At 38.5% G+C, this 21,876-nt stretch overlaps 1 protein-coding gene across 2 annotated transcripts in view; it reads left to right on the top strand.

Annotated features, from left to right (window-relative positions):
- The window catches only part of COL5A2 (collagen type V alpha 2 chain), a 109,235-nt gene that overhangs the window by 40,798 nt on the left and 46,561 nt on the right, over positions 1-21,876 (top strand). Inside the window, exons 2-6 of one of the 2 annotated variants that reach the window (XM_075756145.1) lie at positions 14,258-14,482; positions 15,989-16,002; positions 18,045-18,077; positions 18,731-18,763; positions 19,439-19,492. In XM_075756145.1, the coding sequence (XP_075612260.1) occupies positions 14,258-14,482; positions 15,989-16,002; positions 18,045-18,077; positions 18,731-18,763; positions 19,439-19,492 (359 nt within the window). Of the gene's footprint in view, positions 1-14,257; positions 14,491-15,988; positions 16,003-18,044; positions 18,078-18,730; positions 18,764-19,438; positions 19,493-21,876 lie in introns of both variants that reach the window. The other variant, XM_075756146.1, reaches the window with a different exon arrangement.

Here is a 21,876-nt window from a genome sequence, read left to right as displayed (position 1 = left end):
AAGGCCCTGGTGAATAAAAGTGGCGAAGAATTAATTCATATTGTGTTGCCAACTCAGAGCTGAAGGCCTAAAAAAAGTCTTGCGGGTGGTCTAGGACTACAAAATAAATTTGTTTTATTATATGCATCTGGTATACGTACATACGACATTACTGAAAGTCTGAACTCTCACATGAATTTTTGAAAAGAGGCAGGCAGCAAAGCACTCTACCAAGGAGATGTGCATTGGTGTGTTAGCCAGTTCACTTTTAGATCACTGTTTTCTTTGAGCCAGAATTATGTTATACTTGAAGACAGTTAGAAAGCTGCTCTTGAGTACTGGCCATTCATCAAGTATTCGGAAGGTCTGGGCACAGCACACACGCATGACAGTTCTGCCTGGCATGAGATACAGAGCTTGGTCTCACTGCACATACAATACAGAGTCCAGCTTGTTGTTTATATCTTGCCTCTGTGTATGTGCAGCTCAGTTGTGTGGCTCATGCATTGTAAGTCTGCTGCTGGACACTCATCCCTGAGGGCGCTGTCTGTCTTAAAACAGCATTAGTGTGCATCTTTAATGTCTGAAGCAATCGCTTCTTATTTCCTTTAGTGCATTTTATTTTAGAAAAATTATATCATGTTAATAAGCCATTAATGAATTCGATTGTAGGTGTGAGCCTACTGCCCTGGTAGGATTAATAATATTTTAAAAATAATGTAGTGATGACATATTTGGCTTTATTTGCACGAAAGATTGTTGGGAATAGCTACATTAGCACAGATCACTGTTGGAGAAGGAGTTAGTGGCAATATTACGTTTCTTCAACACTGGCATTATTACATTTCTTCAGTAGTGTGAATAAATCTAGCAGTAGGACACTGTGTTCTGGAAATTATCACAGACCTCTGGTGCACTTTGTGGATAGATGCCAGCTATTTCTAATCCTCTGGGAACTTTTTTAGAACAGAATGATAGATATCTGTGTGAAAAACAGATGCTGATTGAGGGACTGAAAGTCAAAATCTTTAGCTGGCGTAAACTGGAGAAGATCCAGTTTGTTGACAGCTACTGATTTTACAGAGCTATGACTCTGAATCAGCTGAGAATGCAACACCATACTTCCAGTCTTTTTCTTCAAGCATGAGAAATACGAGTACCTTTGGCGATGCTCTTGATCATCCTGATGAAGTATAACGTGCCAAACTGATTAACTGAATGTCAGTAGGTGGGTAGAACAAAACACATTAATTTGCATGTAGACATTCCAGTCTTATTTGACACAGAAATGCGAGTAGTAACTTGAACATAAGTATCTTACAGGCTTTGAAGAACCAAGATAATGATCTCACTGCTGTCCTCTTGATCATAACGAGGATTGGACTTTACTATTGTTACCGAGAGAGTGTTCCGACATATTTAGTACTTTGTTGAACTGGATTCCTATTGCTAAACTGATAGTATAAAAATGGCAAGTAGTTGTCTATTGCTAGATCTTTGAGTGGCAATGAATTTTTTCTAATAGGATGAGGAAATGTGGCTTACTTCTTGCTATGGAGTTACTGATGCTTACAAATTTTGGTTGAGCAGTTCTTGAATGGGAAATTGTAATGTGTATGGTATCCTATTAATGTAACACTCAAAGATACGTAACATGGTGAAGTAAAGGAAAGATATGGCTTTTTCTTGGGAAAAAACAACAGACTTTCAGAGGAGGAATTTGACGTTTGGAGGAAGAAGATGAAGTGGAAGGGTTTTGTGGTTCAGAAAATGAAATTACATAGGAACATAAAAAGATAGGAAATGAAGGTGTTTTTTGAGGAAAAGTAAAACCTTAAAAAGCTCAGGTGAGAACTTGTGATAAGCTGGAGTTTGTCTGAACCAAGCAAAACATTATTTGAGCTTCCCCAGGGAGTCACTTGAAAAATATCGGAGAGAGCTGGTGAATCCACTTGTATCACGTTTGTATGCCAGACTGCTGCTTCAATCACAGAATATTGTTTAAATGCAAAACCTGTGATAATTCCCTCTTCAAGTAGAGCCCACAGGGCCCTAAAGAGGACCTTTAGGTCCTTTATGAAAAGTTCTAAACTGTAAGGTTTAAAGAAGTAATTGGGCTGTCTTTATTTGTTGCTTGTGTTGCAGTCTTAAATACTCTATGAAAGATCTGATTGGTGATGCATTTCATGTACCACAAATAGTTGCTTCTAATGATCTACTGCATTAGAGAGAAAAAAACCTATACTGAAAGGTGTTTATAGGGAGCTGATGTGATGTGATGCATCATGAAATGTCAGTGTCTCTAAATGTAACACAACAATGCTTTGCATGGGATGAAAGCCCACTGACATTAATGAGTGTCTTTTGATGACAGTGGCTCTGTCCTCAAAGGCTTGTGATTTAATAGCACTGAAGACTAAGTAATAATAAAAAAAGGTAGTCCTTTTTTTAGCTGGCTGTGTACTACTATCCTAGGTAAACTAGGACACATATTTTCACTGTTAAACTGAGTTGAAGGTGATGTGCAGGATTCCTGGTAATTTCCACTTCAAAGACCAAACCAGGTTTGGCCACATAAGAGCCCAGCTGTAAGTCAGGGTTCCCTGTGTTGTTTATCCAGATTTCTGAGTCCAGTGAAAGACTGACTATCTACACCAGCAATGGGGCACACACTCACACTGGAGTGCCCACATACCGGGAGTTGTTACCTAAAAGTTATTGCAAGTCTAATATCTAAGTTGCTTCCCTTAAGTAGAGATGCTTTCCTCAACCAACACCCCCCCCCCCCCCCCCCCCCCCCCAATTTTCATTCTTTTTTGTATAAGGAAAAATAACTAGCCTTTCTCTGTTTTATGCATTTACGTGCAACTGATCACAGCTTCTAACTCTGCTGTGAGACTTAACTGCTGCAAAAAGATGTCAGTGTTCCCATAGCTTTGCTTTGGAAAAAGATGTTCTTGTAATTTGGATGCTGCCTTCCTGGGCTTTTAAAGGCTCATATCAAATAAACAGTAGTAGGATAAAATTAAAAAGATCTGAAAAATGATAAAGTAGTTTTGAAAGGAGGAACTAAGGGAAATAAAAAGTAGATTAAGTTCAAAGCAAACAGTAGCTGGAGGTGATGACGGCTGGTTTGTTTTAAACTACGCATCCTTACTTGAATTTTAATTCATTCAAACCCTTTTTAGTATGGACTATTTGCCTGACAAAAGTTCAAAATGCTTCATCCCTGAAGTATGGAGGGATATCAAATGAATAAGAGCAGGAGAGCCTACAGGAAAGCCTTTCATTTCCTCTGTTCCAGAAACCATAATCCTGCAGGAGAGCAAAGTAATGGCTGGTATGTGTCTCTTTAAAGAACATTTATCAACGTTATGCATCTAAATGACAGGGTGGATAGGATTTCTTCTTTGACCCTTTTTTTTTTTTTTTTACATTCCACTTTTTCTTTTTTTAATGCTCATTTTTAATATGTATGGACCAAGAATTGGGACAGTACCAAAGCCAAGTCAAAAATGAAATTGAAATAAAAAAATGTAACTTTATTCAAATGCATAATGGCATAATGCAGTAACAGGGAGCCTCCAGATAGGCAAAGATACCTCTAATTCTTATTTCACACTGGATTTTTCTTACAATGCCTTATTAACATTAATGCCTTAGTAACATTAATAAGGTTAATGTTACAATTTTCGACTGTTGCGTAAAGGCAAAGCAAGAAACTGGGTTTTGTTTAAACTGACTTCTTAAACTTAATGAAGTTAAGCAACACTCTGAAAATGGATTAAGGATATTCTTCCCCTGACCTAGCTCTATCCTTCTTCTAGTAGGAATTAAAGTATGTTGGTCTGCAATTGTGAGAGTCTACTTGAAGACATCCTGGAAGTTGCAGTATACAGCTACCAGCCTGAGCTAGAGAGGAAGCTTATAAATATCTGGGTTTTCCCTAGCTACTCTGGATGAATTGAGGCAACCTTGTAGAGGTCTCATGACTCAGTAATGATGGAAAAGATAGAACTGGGTCAGGTCAGTGACAATGTTTTTCCTCAGTGTGACTTGGATGTTTTTTAAAAGACTTTTTTGGTATAAAGTTCTCTCTAGCAAACCCCAATGTCATCTTGATTGAAGTAGGTAATTTCAAACATCCTGAAAATGAAAGGAAGAGTTTTCAAGTGGACGTATCTAATGAAAGCACCTTCCTTAGTATTTCAGTAATTCAATGCTTTCCAACAAAACAATAGAAAAATTCCTTACCAGTGCTGATTGTGTTGCTTTTATATTCAGTCTCAAGGATTTTCTCATCCCTAACCTTTCTTGAAATGAAATGAACTCTATTCGTCACTTACTGATGCTGTTACTTTTACACACTGAAAGAAGGAAACTGCCTGTTGCTTCTATATCTGTAAGTAATAAGTTAAACTTGCGTAGAAGTTAGACTTTCGGCCATGAGATGCACCTAAATCACTGTCTCTTCCTCATGCACATGTGTGTGCATTGACTTCAGATTACACTTAAAACTAGGCTGCTCCTTTATAACCTTCATCCCTGATGCTGTGCAGAAAGCAGCTAGGATGTCCTGAGGGCTGCCAAAGCCTGTTCTATGTCATCTTGAAACCAGAAGTTGCTGACTGAGCTGTCTGAAGTGTGGTAAAGGTAATGGTAGCAGAAAAGAAGCAGAGGCTTTGTTCCTGGAATTTTTGCAGATTTTCTTGCTTACCATTTTTCTTTTTTAATTTCTCAGAGGCCCAGAGTTTCAGCAAATGAATAGCTTTGCTGTACAAACAGCATGTTATGAGTATAGCTTTCCAGCAATACCTTCCTACTCCACCCAAACACTGGGTAGTTTTTCCTTCAGTTTGAAATGCTGAGCCTGTTGGAATGCAAGGATTTTTAATTATGGAATTGAATTTTCTTACTAATTACAAATCTTTATTTTTAGTTGAAAAAGAGGGTGATATTAGCCAGCAAGGATGCATTTAGGGGATTACATGAGTCCACTTTGCAAACCGCAGTGTAGAAAAGCTTTGTGGAAAAGGCAATGTGTAATGATAGGTTTCTATTGAACTTTGATGTGTATAGCTTCAAAGAATGAGGATGTTTGGGCAGCAACAAGTGTGTTTCTCTTAGATGTAATAAGAAAAGACATCCATATGAATTTTGTCTGACTTCAAAGGAGCTAAATCCTACAAATCAAGGAAGGCAAACCAGTTCTTTTGCAGAGCATGGTTATTTTATCAGTTAGACTTTGAGTATTATAGCATATGCGAAACTAGAACAGTGACACTTGTAAGAGTTTGGATAGATGGGTGCAGAGAAGATGAGCTGCAGTTAGGGGCTACGTATTAAATGAATTTTCCCTTTGCCCTTGGTTAAATCTGATTGCCTTCTACAATGAGATAATTGGCTTGGTGCACAAAGGAAGAGCAGTGAATGCTGTTTACCTTTAGTTTAGCAAGGCTTTTGATGCCATCTTCCATAGCATCTATTGGCAAATCAGGGAAGTATATAGTCCCATATTCAGTATGGGACTGAATGTGTGGACAACAAGGTGAATGAAAACCTAGTGGGGCTATCAAGTTCAAAGAGTAATGATTGGCAGTTCAAAGTCCAGCTGGTGGCTAGATAATGGTGACAGTCCTCAAGGATCAGTGCTGGGACATTCAAGAAATGTTGTTTCAGAACCTGGCTGACACAGTGCAATCTTACCCTGCACGGCTTGTTGCCTGGGCAATCGGTTTCTGGCTGGACAGCCAAGATGACTTCTAGTGAATCGCCGATAGATTTACTACAGGAATCCAAATGTACCGTGAGTGGAAACAGTGTCTCGCTGATACGGGCACAGGAAGCTGCTGAGAGAATTTTCTTCACAGCCAAAATGCATTATTTTTTACTGATGCACAGCAGGCCAAGACTGGATTTTGGAAAGACCAGAATCAAACATTCATGGATTCCAGAACAGTAAGCCAAAGCAGACAGCAGAAGAATATTATATTTTCATTGTAACCTTGCTATTTTAGACTTAGGTTTAAAAACATTAGGCACAGTTCCTTATGCCCTGGCAGGATTTGCTTCAATTTGCAGTAGCAGCAGGTTGGGCAGGATTCTCACCATCAGGGCATGTTTGCTTCCAGAGTAGAGCCTCTTACATTTTGGGAAATGTGGTAATTGCAGTTTTAATTCTGTTTTAATTTTAAAGACAATGCTTGTATTGCCGAATTTGTGAGCGTTCAGCAGTGCTGAGCCCTGGCCCTGTTCTGCCTGCGCTGAATGAAGGCTCTTGCAGCACTTTCTCTTTGTAACCTCGTCACCAAAAGTATCTGCTTTCTGTGGAACCAGCCTGTCTTCCTGCAAATGAAAGTGATTCCGCTTAGAAATGTCATCCCACAGTCAGGAATGTGCTCCAACACTTTGCTTAGAAAAACAAATGATCTCTGTTGCCTCAAGCCTCTTTTGAAATAATAAAACACAATAATTGGCCATGATAAGCACTCTTTTGAGGCTTTTTCTGCCCTGACTCAGGAAGAAAACTGTAGTACAGATGGCTGTAGCTGAACTGACTTCACTGTAAGTACCTTGAATGACAAAGTTCAAGCAGGGCATTTGTGGCTGTGTGGGCTCCAGCAGAGACCAGACACCCTGCTACAGACTTCAGCTTTTGACTGATTTGCTCCAACTGCTGAAATCTGCAGCAGTGTTTTCTCAGGCATGCCTGAATGTCTCCCCATTACAATCTGTGCGCAGCCGTAGACATTTGGAAGTAATTTTATTTCCCGCTTGAGGCTTGATTGCTGTCATCTGAGAGTATTTGTATAAGCACTGCTGGCAGATCAGGCTCTTCAAACTCTTTCCTTCACCCAATTCTCCTACAGGCACCAAGCAATATGTCCAGCCATCCTACTTGTGAACCAAAATAAAGATGGAGAAAAACAAAGTAAAAACATGTTTACATCCAACCTTATTCATGGGATAACACTAGTGAGTTAGTTTAACTAAGTGCTTTTGAAGTATGCAGATCTGTGGAGTAACCACCAGAAAAGGGTCAGCCTGACTTATCTTTCAGCAGAGCATGGCTGCTGTACAGTTCCCTGCCCTGTCCGTAGCGTAACACGGGGTGTTTAGAAGGGTTGAGTCTTGTTCAGTAGCTCAGGAATAGTGTTTAATATGCAGATACAACATCATCAGATGCTCTTAGGGAATTGAACAGTATAATAAACATTGGATAGTGCTGTGGGACCAGCAAGAGAAATCCTTTTTACTGGAAGGGATCCCAGCATATTCTGCCTTTATATCCAGCATGTGTTGAATCTTGTAATAAAAACATTGTTCTTGATTGTACTGTTGGAAATTAACTTTATCCATAAAAAGGCAAGCAAAACTCCTATTCACACCAATGGAGACATAAATACATGAACCTGTGAGCTGGAGAAATACGTACTACCAGACCAAATGTAGGGTAGTGTTGTTTCTATCCAGTTACGGAAAGAGTGGAGAAGCAGTTGTACATTTCAGACGTTAATTTAGAATTCATTCAGAGGAGCCTAATAGTATCCTAAGCACAGTTTTTTCTTTTCACTTTTCCCTGTTCAGCCAAATCTGGAATCATAGTGCTGAGTGGAAAACAGAATTATTTATTTTGACACAATTTTCTGGAAGACACAAAACCCAATTGCCAGATCACACTCAGAGACCCCTTTACCTAGGAGATTATCTCTTCTCCTGAGTCAGGGTATATTGTTTTGCTGTTGCTTTCTGCCTCTGGGCTGTTGTTTAGAGCTTGGGGGTTGGGTTTTCTTGGTTGATGAATCTCAGAGGGTAAACTCCCTCCCCTTAGTGCCAGTCAGAAGTGACTGGCTGGCCACAAAATGTATGCCTTTAGTAAGGCTTTGGTTTACTGCTATAGCAATTTCAACAGTTAATTAAGTCTCGGCTTGGGAGGTGACTTGCACCTTGATAGTTAGCAGTATTTATTCATACTTAATGTTATTTGTGGACTCTGCAGGAAAAACAGTTGAGAGTGTAATTTTCCAGCCCTAAAATACATGTTTTAAAATTGTCTACATCATTTAGGAGAACACCCTGGGACTTTTCTGCAAAAAAGCACAAAGGGTGGCAACTCCTTGCCAGAGGGTTGACCCCCTCAATCACATTGAAAACTCATTTGGAATTAAGACCATTCAGTGTCTTAATCTGTGGAATGCTTTTAAAAACACTTACGTATCATCAACTTTGCAAGTTAGCCTATAGGATTTTTTGGGGGGCAGGAACTCTGCAGGGGGGAATAAAAAACTCCACCTCTTTTCCTAAGAAACAGTTCTGATGAAACCTGGTTTCCTACAAGTTTGTGTTTTAAACTGTGTGCCTGCGCACATTCCCAAAAGTATCATGAAAGAGATTTGTTATTATCCGCTTGTTTTACAAGGGAGCCATGGTGGGGCATTAACTTGGAACTCCCTTCTCTTCCTAACTGCATATGGTCACAAAACTTGCAGGAGCACAATTATCTTAGTGACTTGGTCTCTCACAAGGTCTCTGTCGAACTTGGCTGAAATCAGCCCCTGGAATCAAATGGGCTTGGGGACACAGATGTCACAGTGCAGTCAGTATGGTCACATAAGCCTAATTTCCTTAGGAAACCATAGGGGAAATACAAAATGAAATGTTCATCCGGACCTTCAGCTGGCATAAACTAACACAGAGCCACAGATTTTGAGAAAGTCATCTTATTTTAGACCAGTGATTGTCTGTGCTAGTTATTTGTTTAGACAGTCCTGTAATAAAGCAATCCTCTGCGTGATACTCTTGATGAATCTGTGTGTCATTTGTTGTTTATTCTTTTGGCTATGCAGGGAGATGTAAACTGAATTTGAAGCAACTGAGAGAACATTCATCTTCTGTAACCCTTAGTGAATTAACACTCTGTTACAGACCTTGTTAGTGGTCAGTGTTTCCAAAAGAATGCTGAGTTATTTGAATGTAAGTGCATTGTTGTGCTCTAGCTGTTATCTAAAGTTCAATAAAGTGTATGATGTATCCTGAGTGGAAATGTCTGAATGCAAATTTGATTTCATTTTTTCATAGTAAGTGAATTGTGAATCAGTTCAGCCTTTTATTGGTAAGGGATTCCAGGTTCATCCTCGTGTATGTAACTGTAAAGTACTTATGTAAACTGGGTTAATCATTATTAACAAGAACTATTTCCATGCAACAAATGGAAAATAGGTTTTGTATTTATCAGCACTCCTGAGAAGTATCTGATTTTCAAAATAATTACATTTACATTACATATTTGCATGGCACAGTAATTTGGATAATTATTTATTGCCACTAGAAAAAGTTATCAAAAGATAAACACAACAGATGGTCTGATTCTTATTGGAGTAAATAAGGGGTTTTTTTCCATTGATTTAATGGGAACTGGATCAAGCCCTACATTGTTGTTGCAACAGGCTGACAATCAAAGATTATTAATACCAGACTCCTCTTGTCCCTCTCTGGGCGGTCTGTACACATGCACAACAGTACATCTGCAAAATGGTTGTTAGTGCATATCGTATTTCATTTTGATTTACTTCTGTACCTCTGCTTTGTGAGTCAGCAGGATTGAATTTTATAATTCATAACTTGAAACTCAGCTTTTCGTATTCTAGAATTTTTTTAAAATTTAAAAACCATTGTATCTATGTAATCTTATATTTCCTTACACTTTGCACAAACTAGCGTCAGGATGACAAAGACAGGATGAGAAGCTACCTACATAAGCTGTTTTGTTTCCAACCGTTTTTCATTAAATAACCATACTCTTCTGTTCCAGTCTTTTTGTGTTAAGAAATGTAAAAGCATTGAGGTTTGGTTACAGTCTGCATCAAGAAGTCCCTCTTGGCAGAAGAAAGCATAAAACTGGCAGACTGTGCTTTGAATACCAGTCATCATCTCTTATGCCTTTGTTAGACAATGTTCTCTACAGCTGTAGGTCTGTCAGCTTTTAGGCTCCTTTAATTATTGTGTTGGTAGGACTAGTAAAAATGCACTGAAATGGAGCTGCTTTGCTGTCAAATCCTTTTCTTTCCCTTACCATGTCATCTATGAACTAAACTTGTTCATGTCTGCAGAAAGCCTATATATCTGCAAGTTTTGCTCGTGCCATTTTTTGCCCAAGTAGGGCATTGAGAGATGTATTCCTTTCCATCATATACATGCCGTCTCTTCAGCTGAGGTAATGGTGGTTGACTGCTTCCATATTAGGCTGTCTATAAGCAGAGACAGGGAACAGGAGAATATAGTTTGGGGCTTTGGGGACGTTTCTGCAAGGAAAAATAAGACCTTAGGAAGACAGCTTCAGCAAGTCTTCCTGTTTGTATGTGTGGAGCAGTCTTTCTTTTCTCCCCTTTCTTACCCTTTAAAAATATTTTTGCTCAAGACACTGTTGAAAAAAAATTTTCTCTTTTTATGGTGTCATTTTCCTTCTTTCTTTTTGTTCTACGTGGTTCTATGCCCAGGTCTTACTTTCCTTGTTCACACGCAAGATGCGAACCAGAAGTCAAGGAGAACAGTAATAGTGCAATAATGAGGAGTAACTTTAAAGAACAAAGCAGCAGTGAATTTCCAGGTGTTGCTTTCAAAATGATGTATCTCTGGTGGTGCAGGATTGAAATGGTTTCATATGCTGTCTTTTAAAACACTTGACCTGTTGTTGGCTTGTTGAGGAGTGGAATTAACCTTGAGAAAAATTTACTTGAAAGGAAAACAAGCTCACCATAAAACACTCCAGGCCGGGTGTGACTAGCACGCCTTTACTGTGCATCAGCTTCTTTGACACTCGCTCGTAATGACTGATGGGCTTTGACAGCCATCTAGTGGCTGAGATGGGGGGTTTACCCCCCAGTAATTAATACAATTTCAGTGTTGTCACAAGAACCAGGCCTGGGTATGTCAGCGCACGATGCGATTCTTTTACCTTCGAACTGTTGATGCGTAGTCTCTGAATACAATGGCTTAGTATATTAGCTATAACTGACTGACTGACTTCTGATTAAATAGTTCTTTAAAGCAAAACTGATACTCCAACAGATCAATATATAGTAGAAAAATAATTGCATTGTACTTACTGTGCTTTTAATTGAAATTGTCTTTCATGAAGGTCCTTTGAATGAGTCCTTAACACCCTACAATGTATTTTCTTCTGCCTTTTATATATACAGACTGCTTTGGAACTCATTTTCATCGACTTCAGTGGATTTGCCTGTAGATTCTTTGGTTAGGTCCAGTACCAATCAGAATTATACTTTTTGTTGGTGAGAAAAGAATTGGTTAATGGGCTAGCAGATCCTTTTGTACATTGAGAATTTCCAAAGCTGCTTCTCAAGCCGTTCAGCACCTTGTCTTAAAACCACAGAGGCAGAAAGAACATGCGACATAAAGAGTTTGTAACTTGGTCTCTGTAATTAAAAGAACTTGCAGATTTCCAAACCAGGGAGGAATGGTGGAACAATTTCCTTTGCTGCCTTTCCCAGTCAAGGTATAGATGGATAACGTGCCTGCAGTTCAGACCTGAGAGGAAAATGTCAAAAGGTGATGCGGGATGAGTTGCCTTTGAAATAGCTGCTCATTTCAGGTTAGTCTCTCGGTGTAATGCAGTCACAGCAGAAAGGAAAACTAGAAGCATCAAACATAATCAAAAGATTTAAAGTTAAAAATGTGTTTTCTGGCAGTATTGTGGGGTGGGGTTTGTTTGTTTGTTTGTTTTTACTATGACCATATCTGCAATCTGATAGGAAAGTTGGTATGTGCTTGTCCCCCTGCCTTTGTCTGCCTCTTTCTCAGCCGCTGAGCAGGCAGAAGCTAGTCACCATCTGGCTCAGCTCTGATTTGCCAAAGCAGTTGCTATGTGGTTTATTTGAAGTTATGACAGAATGCTGACTTTGGGCTCAGTAACTCAGAAATTTCATTTATGCAAACTGCTGCTCTTCTGAACAGCACAACCAGTGCTGCAGGTCATACATTAAGGAAGACATAGACCATATGCCAGACATCTGGGGGGAAGAGGCTAAATATGTCAGACAGTGCATTATGTCATGCACACAAGGGAGAAGCGAGAAGAGTGCTTTCCAAAATATGATCTGCAGTTTGGAAAATGATTCTCACAATGTCATAAATGGACTGTACAGCACACTTGGTTGATGTCTTTACTTCACACTGAAAACATTTCCTCCTGAGCTTCTGCAGCACCCCTTCGAGTCATTTTGTCGGTGTGATAAATTGATTGAAGAGAGGAGTTGACCTGGTATAAATTTGGATTTCAGTTTCTGTTAGAAAGCTGCAGAAGTTAGTGATGGCAGGCAACAGTTAATGACACATCTGCTCTGCTTCTCCGAGCTTTGACATTGACGGAGTAACTGGACTTGAGTTAAGGCATGAAGCTGAAATCCCAAATCTGTTCATATTTATTACTTTGGGATTTTCTGTTTACATCTGGTTTAAATTAGGACAGAATTGCATAGAACAGTGAAACTGTCCTTGTCCTTAGAGATGTTAATTTTTACGCTAACAACAGGTTTTCTTAAAAAATAATGGTCATGATCTTTGACTAGTGGGATGTCATCTCTCTCTATATATATAGACATAGATATATATATATAATTGCCCCTATTCCCAGTCCTGTATCAGTTGGAAATTAGGGCTTTTGGGGAATTTTCAGATAATAGTTTTAACTGGATTGTCCAGTTTCGAAGACATTCTTGATAGGAAGGTTTCTGTGGTCAGATGGAGTTCTCACTCAGGTAAGATTAATCTTCTCTGCAGTATCCCGGGGGTCAGAAGAATAATTTTATACTGTGTGTGGCAGCTTTGCTGTGTATTACTCAGAGGGTGCCTTGGCACTGGGGTTCTTGGTTTGCAGTTTTGTGACCCATTGTCTAGGGACAGCATGGGGACAGTTCATTGCTTTTGCGGGCACTTGTGTTCCTTTAGAGGATGAAATATTTGTTGGGCCAAAGTGAAAAAATCTTTCTTTTTTGCTGAAAGGGCATTCTGTAAAATGTTGGATAGCCAAAGAAAAGCTTCCACTTGACTTGAATTTTGAATTCTTTATCAGACGTATTTTGTTTTTACGGGGAGATACTCACTCATGATTAAAAAAAATAATCCAGATATTTGGGGTATTTGCCTACAGAGTAGGAAGTAAACAGAGTTTTTGAAATGTCTTAAGTTATAAATTGAACCCAGAGAACTTGTTCTGCCTTGGTAGATTTGTTGGAGAGAAGAGAGCAAAAACGATATTGAATGCATTCTAAATAATCAGTAATAAATTAATTCTAAAATGGAATTCAAGGAAAAGAAAGAAAAGTAATAGTATTAACACAAGAAAGAAAGTAAACCTGATGTAAATGGAGTGGATTAGGTTAAAAATGATATATGTAACTGCAATAAAATAGAATGACCTCCATACAAATGTGTGAATGTGTACATACATAAGGCATATGCATATAGTCAGTCAATGCTGTTCCTATATAAATGGCCACATAGGATAGTCTTTCATATAGAGTTAAAACATTTAAGAGATATTTTGTATATAGTTAATATATATCTATAGCAATAATTTATTTGTGTGCTGGGGTAATCACACAGAGCCATGACCAGCTGGGTTATAAGAACTGAGCAAAATGGAGACTGCTGGCTGTTGGCGCTAGACAGTGATGACTGTCCTGTTTGGAAGATTTGATTGTCCATGTTGGCTTTACCTTAGACCAAGACCCCAATAAATGAGGTTTTTTTCTTTTCAACCACCACTGCCATGTCCATTCAATGCTGTGATAAGTCTGGCTATATAAAGTACCTGCAGCAGGGAGCAGGTAGTGTATGCCGTTTTGTACAGAAGTCTCAGCAGTTCTTCTCCCTAGCCAGATGTCTCTAATACCCTGTGCACAACAGTTACAGAGAGCTGGCACATAGCAGGAGTTCTTCCACACAGAGTTAGTACCCCACTGAATGACATCCAGAGACTCATGAGGCAATGTTCATTCAATACTGTGGTGGGTTTGTGCACTCCATGATGACTCTATTTTACTTCTTTCTAATCAAGAAATAAGGTGATAAAATAAGACATTTAAGATGACTGCTATTTAAAAGTCCTTAACATCAACTTCAGCTATTCTTGTGGATGTTTTCTCTGTGTATGTGATGGTGCTTCTCATCTCCAGATATGCTCTTTCCTTGTCCAGACCTACTCCTACTTTGATTTCATGGTTGGAAAACGTGTTGTATATTCTCTCTCCTATCCCAGGAGAAGATGTTGAAGAAATAGCCTGCACTCAGAATGGCCAGATGTACCTGAACAGGGATATTTGGAAGCCCTCACCATGCCAAATTTGCGTCTGTGACAATGGAGCTATTCTTTGCGATGAAATCCAGTGTCAAGATGTGCTGGAGTGTGAGAACCCACAGGTGCCTGCAGGAGAATGCTGTCCTGTGTGTCCCCATACAACACGTGATTTTGACACCACCATTGGTAAGATTGCTTTCCAGTTTGCTTTTTCAAAAGGAGAGACAGTCCAAAGAACTAGGAACCTCATGATAACTGAAATTTCTAGTAGTATTTCCATGATGGAAGTTTAAATCTGAAGAGAGTAGATACTTGGCAGTTGTCTTCCATCTTGGGTTGCACCTGAGCTGGTTCTAGAAAGTTTTCTTCTGACTATGAAACTGATATAAGCCCAAATGGCTTTATAGCTAAATGATTGATCTGAATTTCATTGTGATATTTCAAGGAGGTTGACTCCTGGCTTCTTTTTGTGGTTAATCTGGAACTGAAGATAAATATATTAAGATAAATATATATAATAAACATATCAAGATAGATATATATATTTATTAGGTGAAATATATAATAAAATAAGTGTATGCTTTAATAAAATGCTCAGGGCCCCTCCAATAGATGAATAAATGTAAACATTATATGTAAACAGTATAAAGCATTTCCCCAAAGTAGAAATGTGGATGCATGATCCTTTTGTGAGACTTAAGAAAAAAAATTAGCATGAAGTATTATTAACTCCCTGTTTGCATACTTTCTGTGATATACCTTAAAGATTATGTCTTTTCCAGTCCATTTCTTCTTCCTGGAGAGACTTGGATGAAGCAATCCCCACTCAATTTTCCTTAAAGAAAATCTCTTAACTTGCAAATAATGCTTGTTAATACTGTGTATTGCATTATTTGAACTACATTCTGTAGAAAATAATTAAAGCAATTTCTTCAGGAGATATAATTGCTGTTGATTAGCTTAATATAGAACAAAGTAGTGATAAAGAGTATGGTAGTAGGGACTTGTGTAATTGAGCGGTGGAGTGAGATGTGGCAAGCATTAATAAACAGATGGTGCATCCTGCTGTGTTGTGGGAGGCATTAGGCCAACAAGGTACACCCAACAAATAAAAGCAATATGGATACATTACAGCATTCTTTACTGTTAGTCAAGGTATTAATAAAATATTCCTCTGAATGATATTTGTGGATATGACTATGGCTATGTGGCTTTGAATTCAGGCACATGATATTGCAGGTGCTTTTCAAACAAGAAAGGGTCAAAAATCCCTCAGTCAGCTCTCTTTTGAAAAATACCATGTAATATGTTGTGGATCCATCAACATTGCTTGTATTGAAGTCAGTAATAAAACTTCATTTGACTTCACTGTCAATCATTAGGCCAGCTTCTGCCAATTCCCCACGAGATATTCTGCTTTCCTAAAGTGCTTTTCCTTATTCTGTGCAATGCTGAAAAAGGGTGAGTATCAGAGGACATCATTGCAAACCATTCTGATTCCTCACACCTGAACAAGGGAGTACGCGTGTCCCTGGGAACTTCCCCAGCTCCCTGGAGGTGATACACCATCTTCTGTGCATCCAGGATCTGGGATGGCTCTAGCTGTAACACCTGCACTCAACTCTTACTGTATTCTGGTTCTCAGAGTAAAAACATTAATTTCCTCTCTTCTTCTTTTGTCCTTTTTAATAGGTAGAGGAAGAAAGGTAAGATTTCCTTCACTTTTTTTTTTTTTTTTCTTAATGTATTACAACTGTTAAAAGAATCTTTTGTATCTCCTTGGAGCACTTCACAGAAATTAAATATAAGGTCTGTTAAAAACACTTAATTCTTTCCTCCTTAGTGGCTAGGGAGATTGCAGCCCACATGGAAAAAATGCTGGGATGCAGGCAAAACCCTTGCTCTTAATATAGAGAATCCCTTGACTGAAAATCCCTGCTGTCTACATAAAAGGAATTCCAGTTTGAGTAGTTTGGTTGTTTAATCACTAGCAGTGCCACAAAATGAGGGAAGGGACCGTTAGGTCATTAGAAGCCAAACTATTAAAACTTCCAGCTTGTTTTTTGCTCACACTTAGCTGCCCAGTGTGCAGTAGGTAGCACAATTCATCTAACCATTCCTGCTGGAATTGTTAAAACTTTGTGCAGGAGACACGTCTGTATTATGGTGCAAGGCGTTAATGTGTCTTGTCTAGCTGTCCTTGTGTTAGCTTTGGCCTATACCTAATTCAGGTATCAATCACAAGATACCTGTTGCGCTACTACCCATAGGCTGGCGCAGCCACTGAGGTCGGACACACTGAGGTAGGACACAGAGGAGCCTAAGGGACACCTTTGCTAGGCAAACATACTCCAAAACTACTCTGCCTTCTAGCTGGTACCCCACAGCATTGATGTGATGAGTTCCAATGCAGAGTTATACTTAAAAATTCAAGTTTTAAAAAATGTTTTACACTGATCTAAACAGCATTTTTAATAAGAATTTTGATTTTCTTACATTTGCTGTTGTATTTCATTATTTCATATACTTGACCATGAATAGCTGGGGTTTTGTATAAATCACTTGGAGGATTGCACAAATATAAAAATACTCCTCAGCCATATTTAAATCTATGGAACCATGCTGAAAACAGTGTTTTGGCATCCTTTCTACTCTCACTGTGGTAATAATTCAGGCCGCCTGAGGCAGCTTGCATAACATCATTGCCAGGTTAGAGTCAACACTAAGTAAAACACTGGCAACCATTACTCGAGTTCTTGTGAAGGTCCCTTACAACAGGAGGCTCTGCTGGGGCCTGAGCGTTCGACAGGGTCGCTTGGTGCGGGCGCTGATGAAGAACAGGGATGAAGTATTCTTGCACAGAGTTGCACTTCGGTGGGCAGCATCTCTCATAGTGTGCAGTTAAACAAAGAGAAGATTTATTCTTACAAAAGAAATTAAAATACATTCTGATAAATGAGCTTCTAAGTTAGTCAGCAGCTTCAAGAAATAACGGAAATAATTTTTAGGTGATCAAGTATATACAGTCATTAAAACTGAGTAGCTCTCTATGCAGAGGCAGTTTATGGAAATAAATGGACTGTAACCAGCTTATTATTACTTGATAAACAAGGCAGGAAAGTTTGTAAAGGAAACTTTTAGAAAAAGTCCTCTTTTTGTGTCACAGTTACCAGCAATAGGTCTAAACCCAGTTATTTTATGTAACGTGTAATCATTGTGAACGCATTCAGCTCAAAGAAAAGTCAATTGGCAAATGCTGTGTCCTTCATTCAGAAGTTCTCAGATACCATTTTGTATTCTGTCCCTATGCTGCAGATGGACATGCAGGTTTTTTATGTCCATAAATATAATAATATGAATTTTAATTTAATACCTTGAAGAAATGGAGTCTGAATGCTGCTCTGGGCTCTGCATTTCATTGAATCAAATCATCCAATAACAGAACTACAACATGTTTTCTAGTATTTAAATATCATGGTAATATTTTAGTTTGACTCTCCTTTCAGCCAGTACGTTATGCAGTTAGAGAAAACCTGGTAACTTAAAGCCTTCATTAATCGGTGTCCATAGGCATTAAAAATAGTATGGATTAGCAATCACAGGTACCTTAGTTTAGTCTCAGTTGTATCCTTAGAGAAGTCTCGGCATTTGTCAGGATCACAGGGATGGTGTTGGTGAAACTGGTATGGTTAATTGAAGTTTCACTTGTTTTCTGCCATCTGATGGTTTTTTTGTCTTTTTCCTACAGGGACAAAAAGGAGAACCTGGAATAGTGCCACCTGTAAGTCCATTTTTTGCTTCATTTATCAGCACACCATAGTAGTATACATCTTAGTGCTTTAAAGCAGAATTGCATTAATTAAGGAAATACAATAAAATGTACAGCCTAGGAATGAAAGAAATGGAATTAATTATGCTGTTTCACATATGTAATATTAGAAATTCCTGTCCATTGCATTTTAGGGAAAAAATCTTATTGAGTTAAATCTGTCATAATCTTCATTTTTATAGTTAGAATTTTGTGGAGGTATAATGGTAAATTAGTATTTGGAAAGTGTAGAGACACTTGAGAAGTGGTGAAATAAATTGTCACTTCCTATCTTTATTATCCCTTTCTAGCATGAAGACAAGTTAAAAGGATCATTAAGTTGAGACTAAGTCATTGTAATTCACTTATTTATTTCATCTTTTTTTAGAGTAAAAATGATACTTCTAAGATTTTCCTCATATTGCCTATAAAACGACTCCAAATTGGAAAGACATAACCAGTGGATTTCCCCCCCCCCCCCCCCCCCAAAAAGCCTTACAGCTTGCCTGGTACTTTAGTTTTCTCTCTTGCTATTTACTTTTCAGTAACTAATTTTCTGTAGGGTAGTCATTACAGATATAGCCATAATGTTGTGTGGTAACTTTAATTTATATTGCCTTCTTTAGGTTTCAGGAATACGAGGCCGCCCGGGACCAGCTGTGAGTATTTTTTGATCTTCTGTTTCTCTGATGATAACATTTTCCACTTTTTGCCTTTCTGTTTTGTATTGTGAGGATAATGTGAAGGAGGATTCTTCTGTGTCTGTAGTGGATATTGTCTGCAAAGCCAATGCATTTGAGGAGGAAACAAGATTATGGGATTTTTTACTAGTCTGAGGTCAGCCCATCCCCTAAATGAATGGATGTGTGCTTGCAGTACATGCGTGTCTAGGGACCTCGGTGCCAGGATGATGCTGGGGGATGCTTTTCTAGCAGGGATCTAGCAAGAGTAGAAGGAGGTGCAGTATGCTCCCCATCTGTGGCTAAGTAGAGAGCAGTTCTGGACTAGCAGGAACCTATGTTTCAAACCCGTTCATCTCCACATTAAGACCCACCAGTACTCAGAAAACCTTTGCAAAATTAACCTATGGAGCACGTGAGAGATTAAACTGTTTTGTTGATCTCTGCATCCTGGTTCTACTCCCTTCAGGCAATGTTCAATTGAGAAGAAATATTGAATAATTGGTGATTGTAGATGTTTTCTTTATGATCATGTGGGAAAAAAAAAAAAACCACAAATTAATTTTCAAATAAGCATTGCATTTCATATTTTCAGAGCTTTTTTAATTGTTAACTAGTTTAACAGGTACTTAATATTTCTAATCTTTCTTTTAGGGGCCTCCAGGCTCACAAGGACCACGAGGAGAACGAGGGCCAAAGGGAAGACCTGTAAGTTAATAAGTATCTCAGAAATCAAGTACTGGACTAACCTCAAAAGGTTAGATGGCTTTAAACTGTCTGTATGTCTTCTGGAGTTACCAGAACTTTCCTCATATTTACCAAGAATCAGGTAACAAACAGAAAAATGTTTATACCTCACCATTCCCTGAGTAGATTTATACCTGAATGTTTTGAGATAATTTACAGAGGTTTAGTAGTATTTCCACTAGAAGCCATACTTTCTCGCCAGTTACCCAAAGCAGTGTCTGAGACTATGGCTTTCTCCAGGATTAAAAAAAAAAAAAAAAAAAAGAACAAAGAACAAAACTGGAACATCACATTCGCCTGTTGAAGAACTTGCTGACTTTTTGTTGGTTACTGCTGTCTATCAGAAGCAGTGTGAGCTGTGTGGCTCAGAGTATTTCAGAAACGGCAAAGCTCAGGAAGTTAGCAGGAGTTAATATGTGACTACATATGTTGGTATGCTGGTGAATAATATAATCAAGATTGCTCAGTGGAAATAAAGACTTCATAAGGGAATGTCAGTGTCTGCATGTGGAGAACCACAGAATGGCCAAAAGGGAGTGCTGAAAATACCAAAGACGACACGTTCGTGTTGAAAAAGCTAGGTCAAAGAGCAGAAGCTGCTAAAAGCAGATTTTGAAGAGTTGTATCACTGTAATTTTTATGTGGATAATTTCCTATGCCTCAGGAGAGAGCAAGCCAATACTGAGTTTAGGCATAGGCCTAAAACTGACTCTTTTCTGCTCTTCCTCTAGTGAGTGCCTGCTGTCCATAGATGGTAATGACACTTCTTCTAAAGCAGTGGAGGAAGCGCATAGCCTCTTTGAGATGGATGCCAAGCCACTGCTGCTCTCTAGATCACCATAAGATGTTTGTCTGGTGATTGAGTATCAAGACGCTTAAAAGAATTCTGGAAGTAATTGTGAAATCTTGTGGTGCACAGAGGAATCTTGACTGTGTTTATAGAGATGTCTGAAGTGCTTTCCTAGTATGCAGTATTGTCAATGAGACGCTAAATCATTTCTGATTCTGTGCCATGCATCCCTTGCATGTCTCCACAGAATGGTAGCTAGAAGCACCTAAAATACCAAAAGGCTGTAAATAGTTTTGAGTTCCTTTGACATAGGTTATTATACTGCTTTCAAGGAATATCAGGGGATTAGGAACCAGTCAGCTCCTTTGAAAATAAGGCTCTTACTGACTAGTGAGCAGAAGGAACTCAACCTTGCTATGGCCTTTTACAAAAGCAGGACCCTTGGATGTAAAATTAATTCTGGAATATTAACATATTTTTTACTTCAAATTCTTTGTTAGTGTAACAATGAGAGAGAAACAGCTAGGGAATAGCACATTTGCGTTTGCAAAATGCATCTGGGGAGGGGGAGTTTTGGAGCACGATACAATTTCAGTTTACAAATGATCTTTTGAAGACAGAAAGTAAGCTTGAGCATCCTCAGAACCATTGGTATGTTTTGTTTCAGTATGGATTTATACTCGATTGTCATTGCAGCACCAGTTAAAATAGATAGTAGTTTAAGAGTGTTCTACCACGATCTGCATTTCTTTTTATTCCGTGACAGTCAAAACCTGTAATAGTTCCCTGAACAGCAGCAGCAATGGGCCAGAATGAGTAAATTGCGTGTTTAAACGCTGCCACCTCGTGGTCTTTGTGAGAATTCCCCCCCCTTTTTTTTAACCCTCACTGACCTTGAGCTGGTGAAAGAAAATCAAAGGGCTTTTTTTTAGAAATATACATACGAATAGATAAATAATATAAAATATAAATATAATATAAAATAAAAGTATAATCAAGAATTTATTTTAAAAACCCCAGACAGTGGTCATATGTTGCTGGTTAGCTGCTACGTACAAATACAACGTGCTTTTGGGGACTTTTTGGGTTCGAGGTTGGGCTTTGCAATTTTGCTCTTTAAGCAGGTTAATTTTTGGTGATTAAAAAGTAGGTCCTTCTTTAAAAAGAATTGAAAAAAAGACTTTTTTCTATATCAGATTTTGTTAAGGTGTCTTGGTTTGGTTATTGAAAATCAGTAGTCATATAGAAGCTTGCTTAATTCTCTATAGGCAACTGTTTTCTTCTCTAATGCTTTGTTTTCTTTTTATTTTGGGAACAAATGAAAGAAGATAACATTCTTTTCCTCCTTTGGACAGTATGCACTTTTATGTTTGGCAGTCTCTACTTCTGTTTATAATAGAAATATTTAATAATACAGTTTTCTGCTAGAACCTTCTGCTTCCGTCCAACATGCATGAATCTTCTCATTTGTTTCAGAATACCATCTACTCACAACTCATTCTGCAAGTAGGGAGGTGTGTGTGTACATGTCTGTCTGATAAGAAAAAGATTTTCC

Source organism: Balearica regulorum, chromosome 6, assembly GCF_011004875.1.
Source record: "Balearica regulorum gibbericeps isolate bBalReg1 chromosome 6, bBalReg1.pri, whole genome shotgun sequence".
NCBI classification, from domain to species: domain Eukaryota; kingdom Metazoa; phylum Chordata; class Aves; order Gruiformes; family Gruidae; genus Balearica; species Balearica regulorum.
The sequence above is the reverse complement of the archived record's forward strand: the minus strand, read 5'-3'. Positions and strand labels throughout refer to the sequence as shown.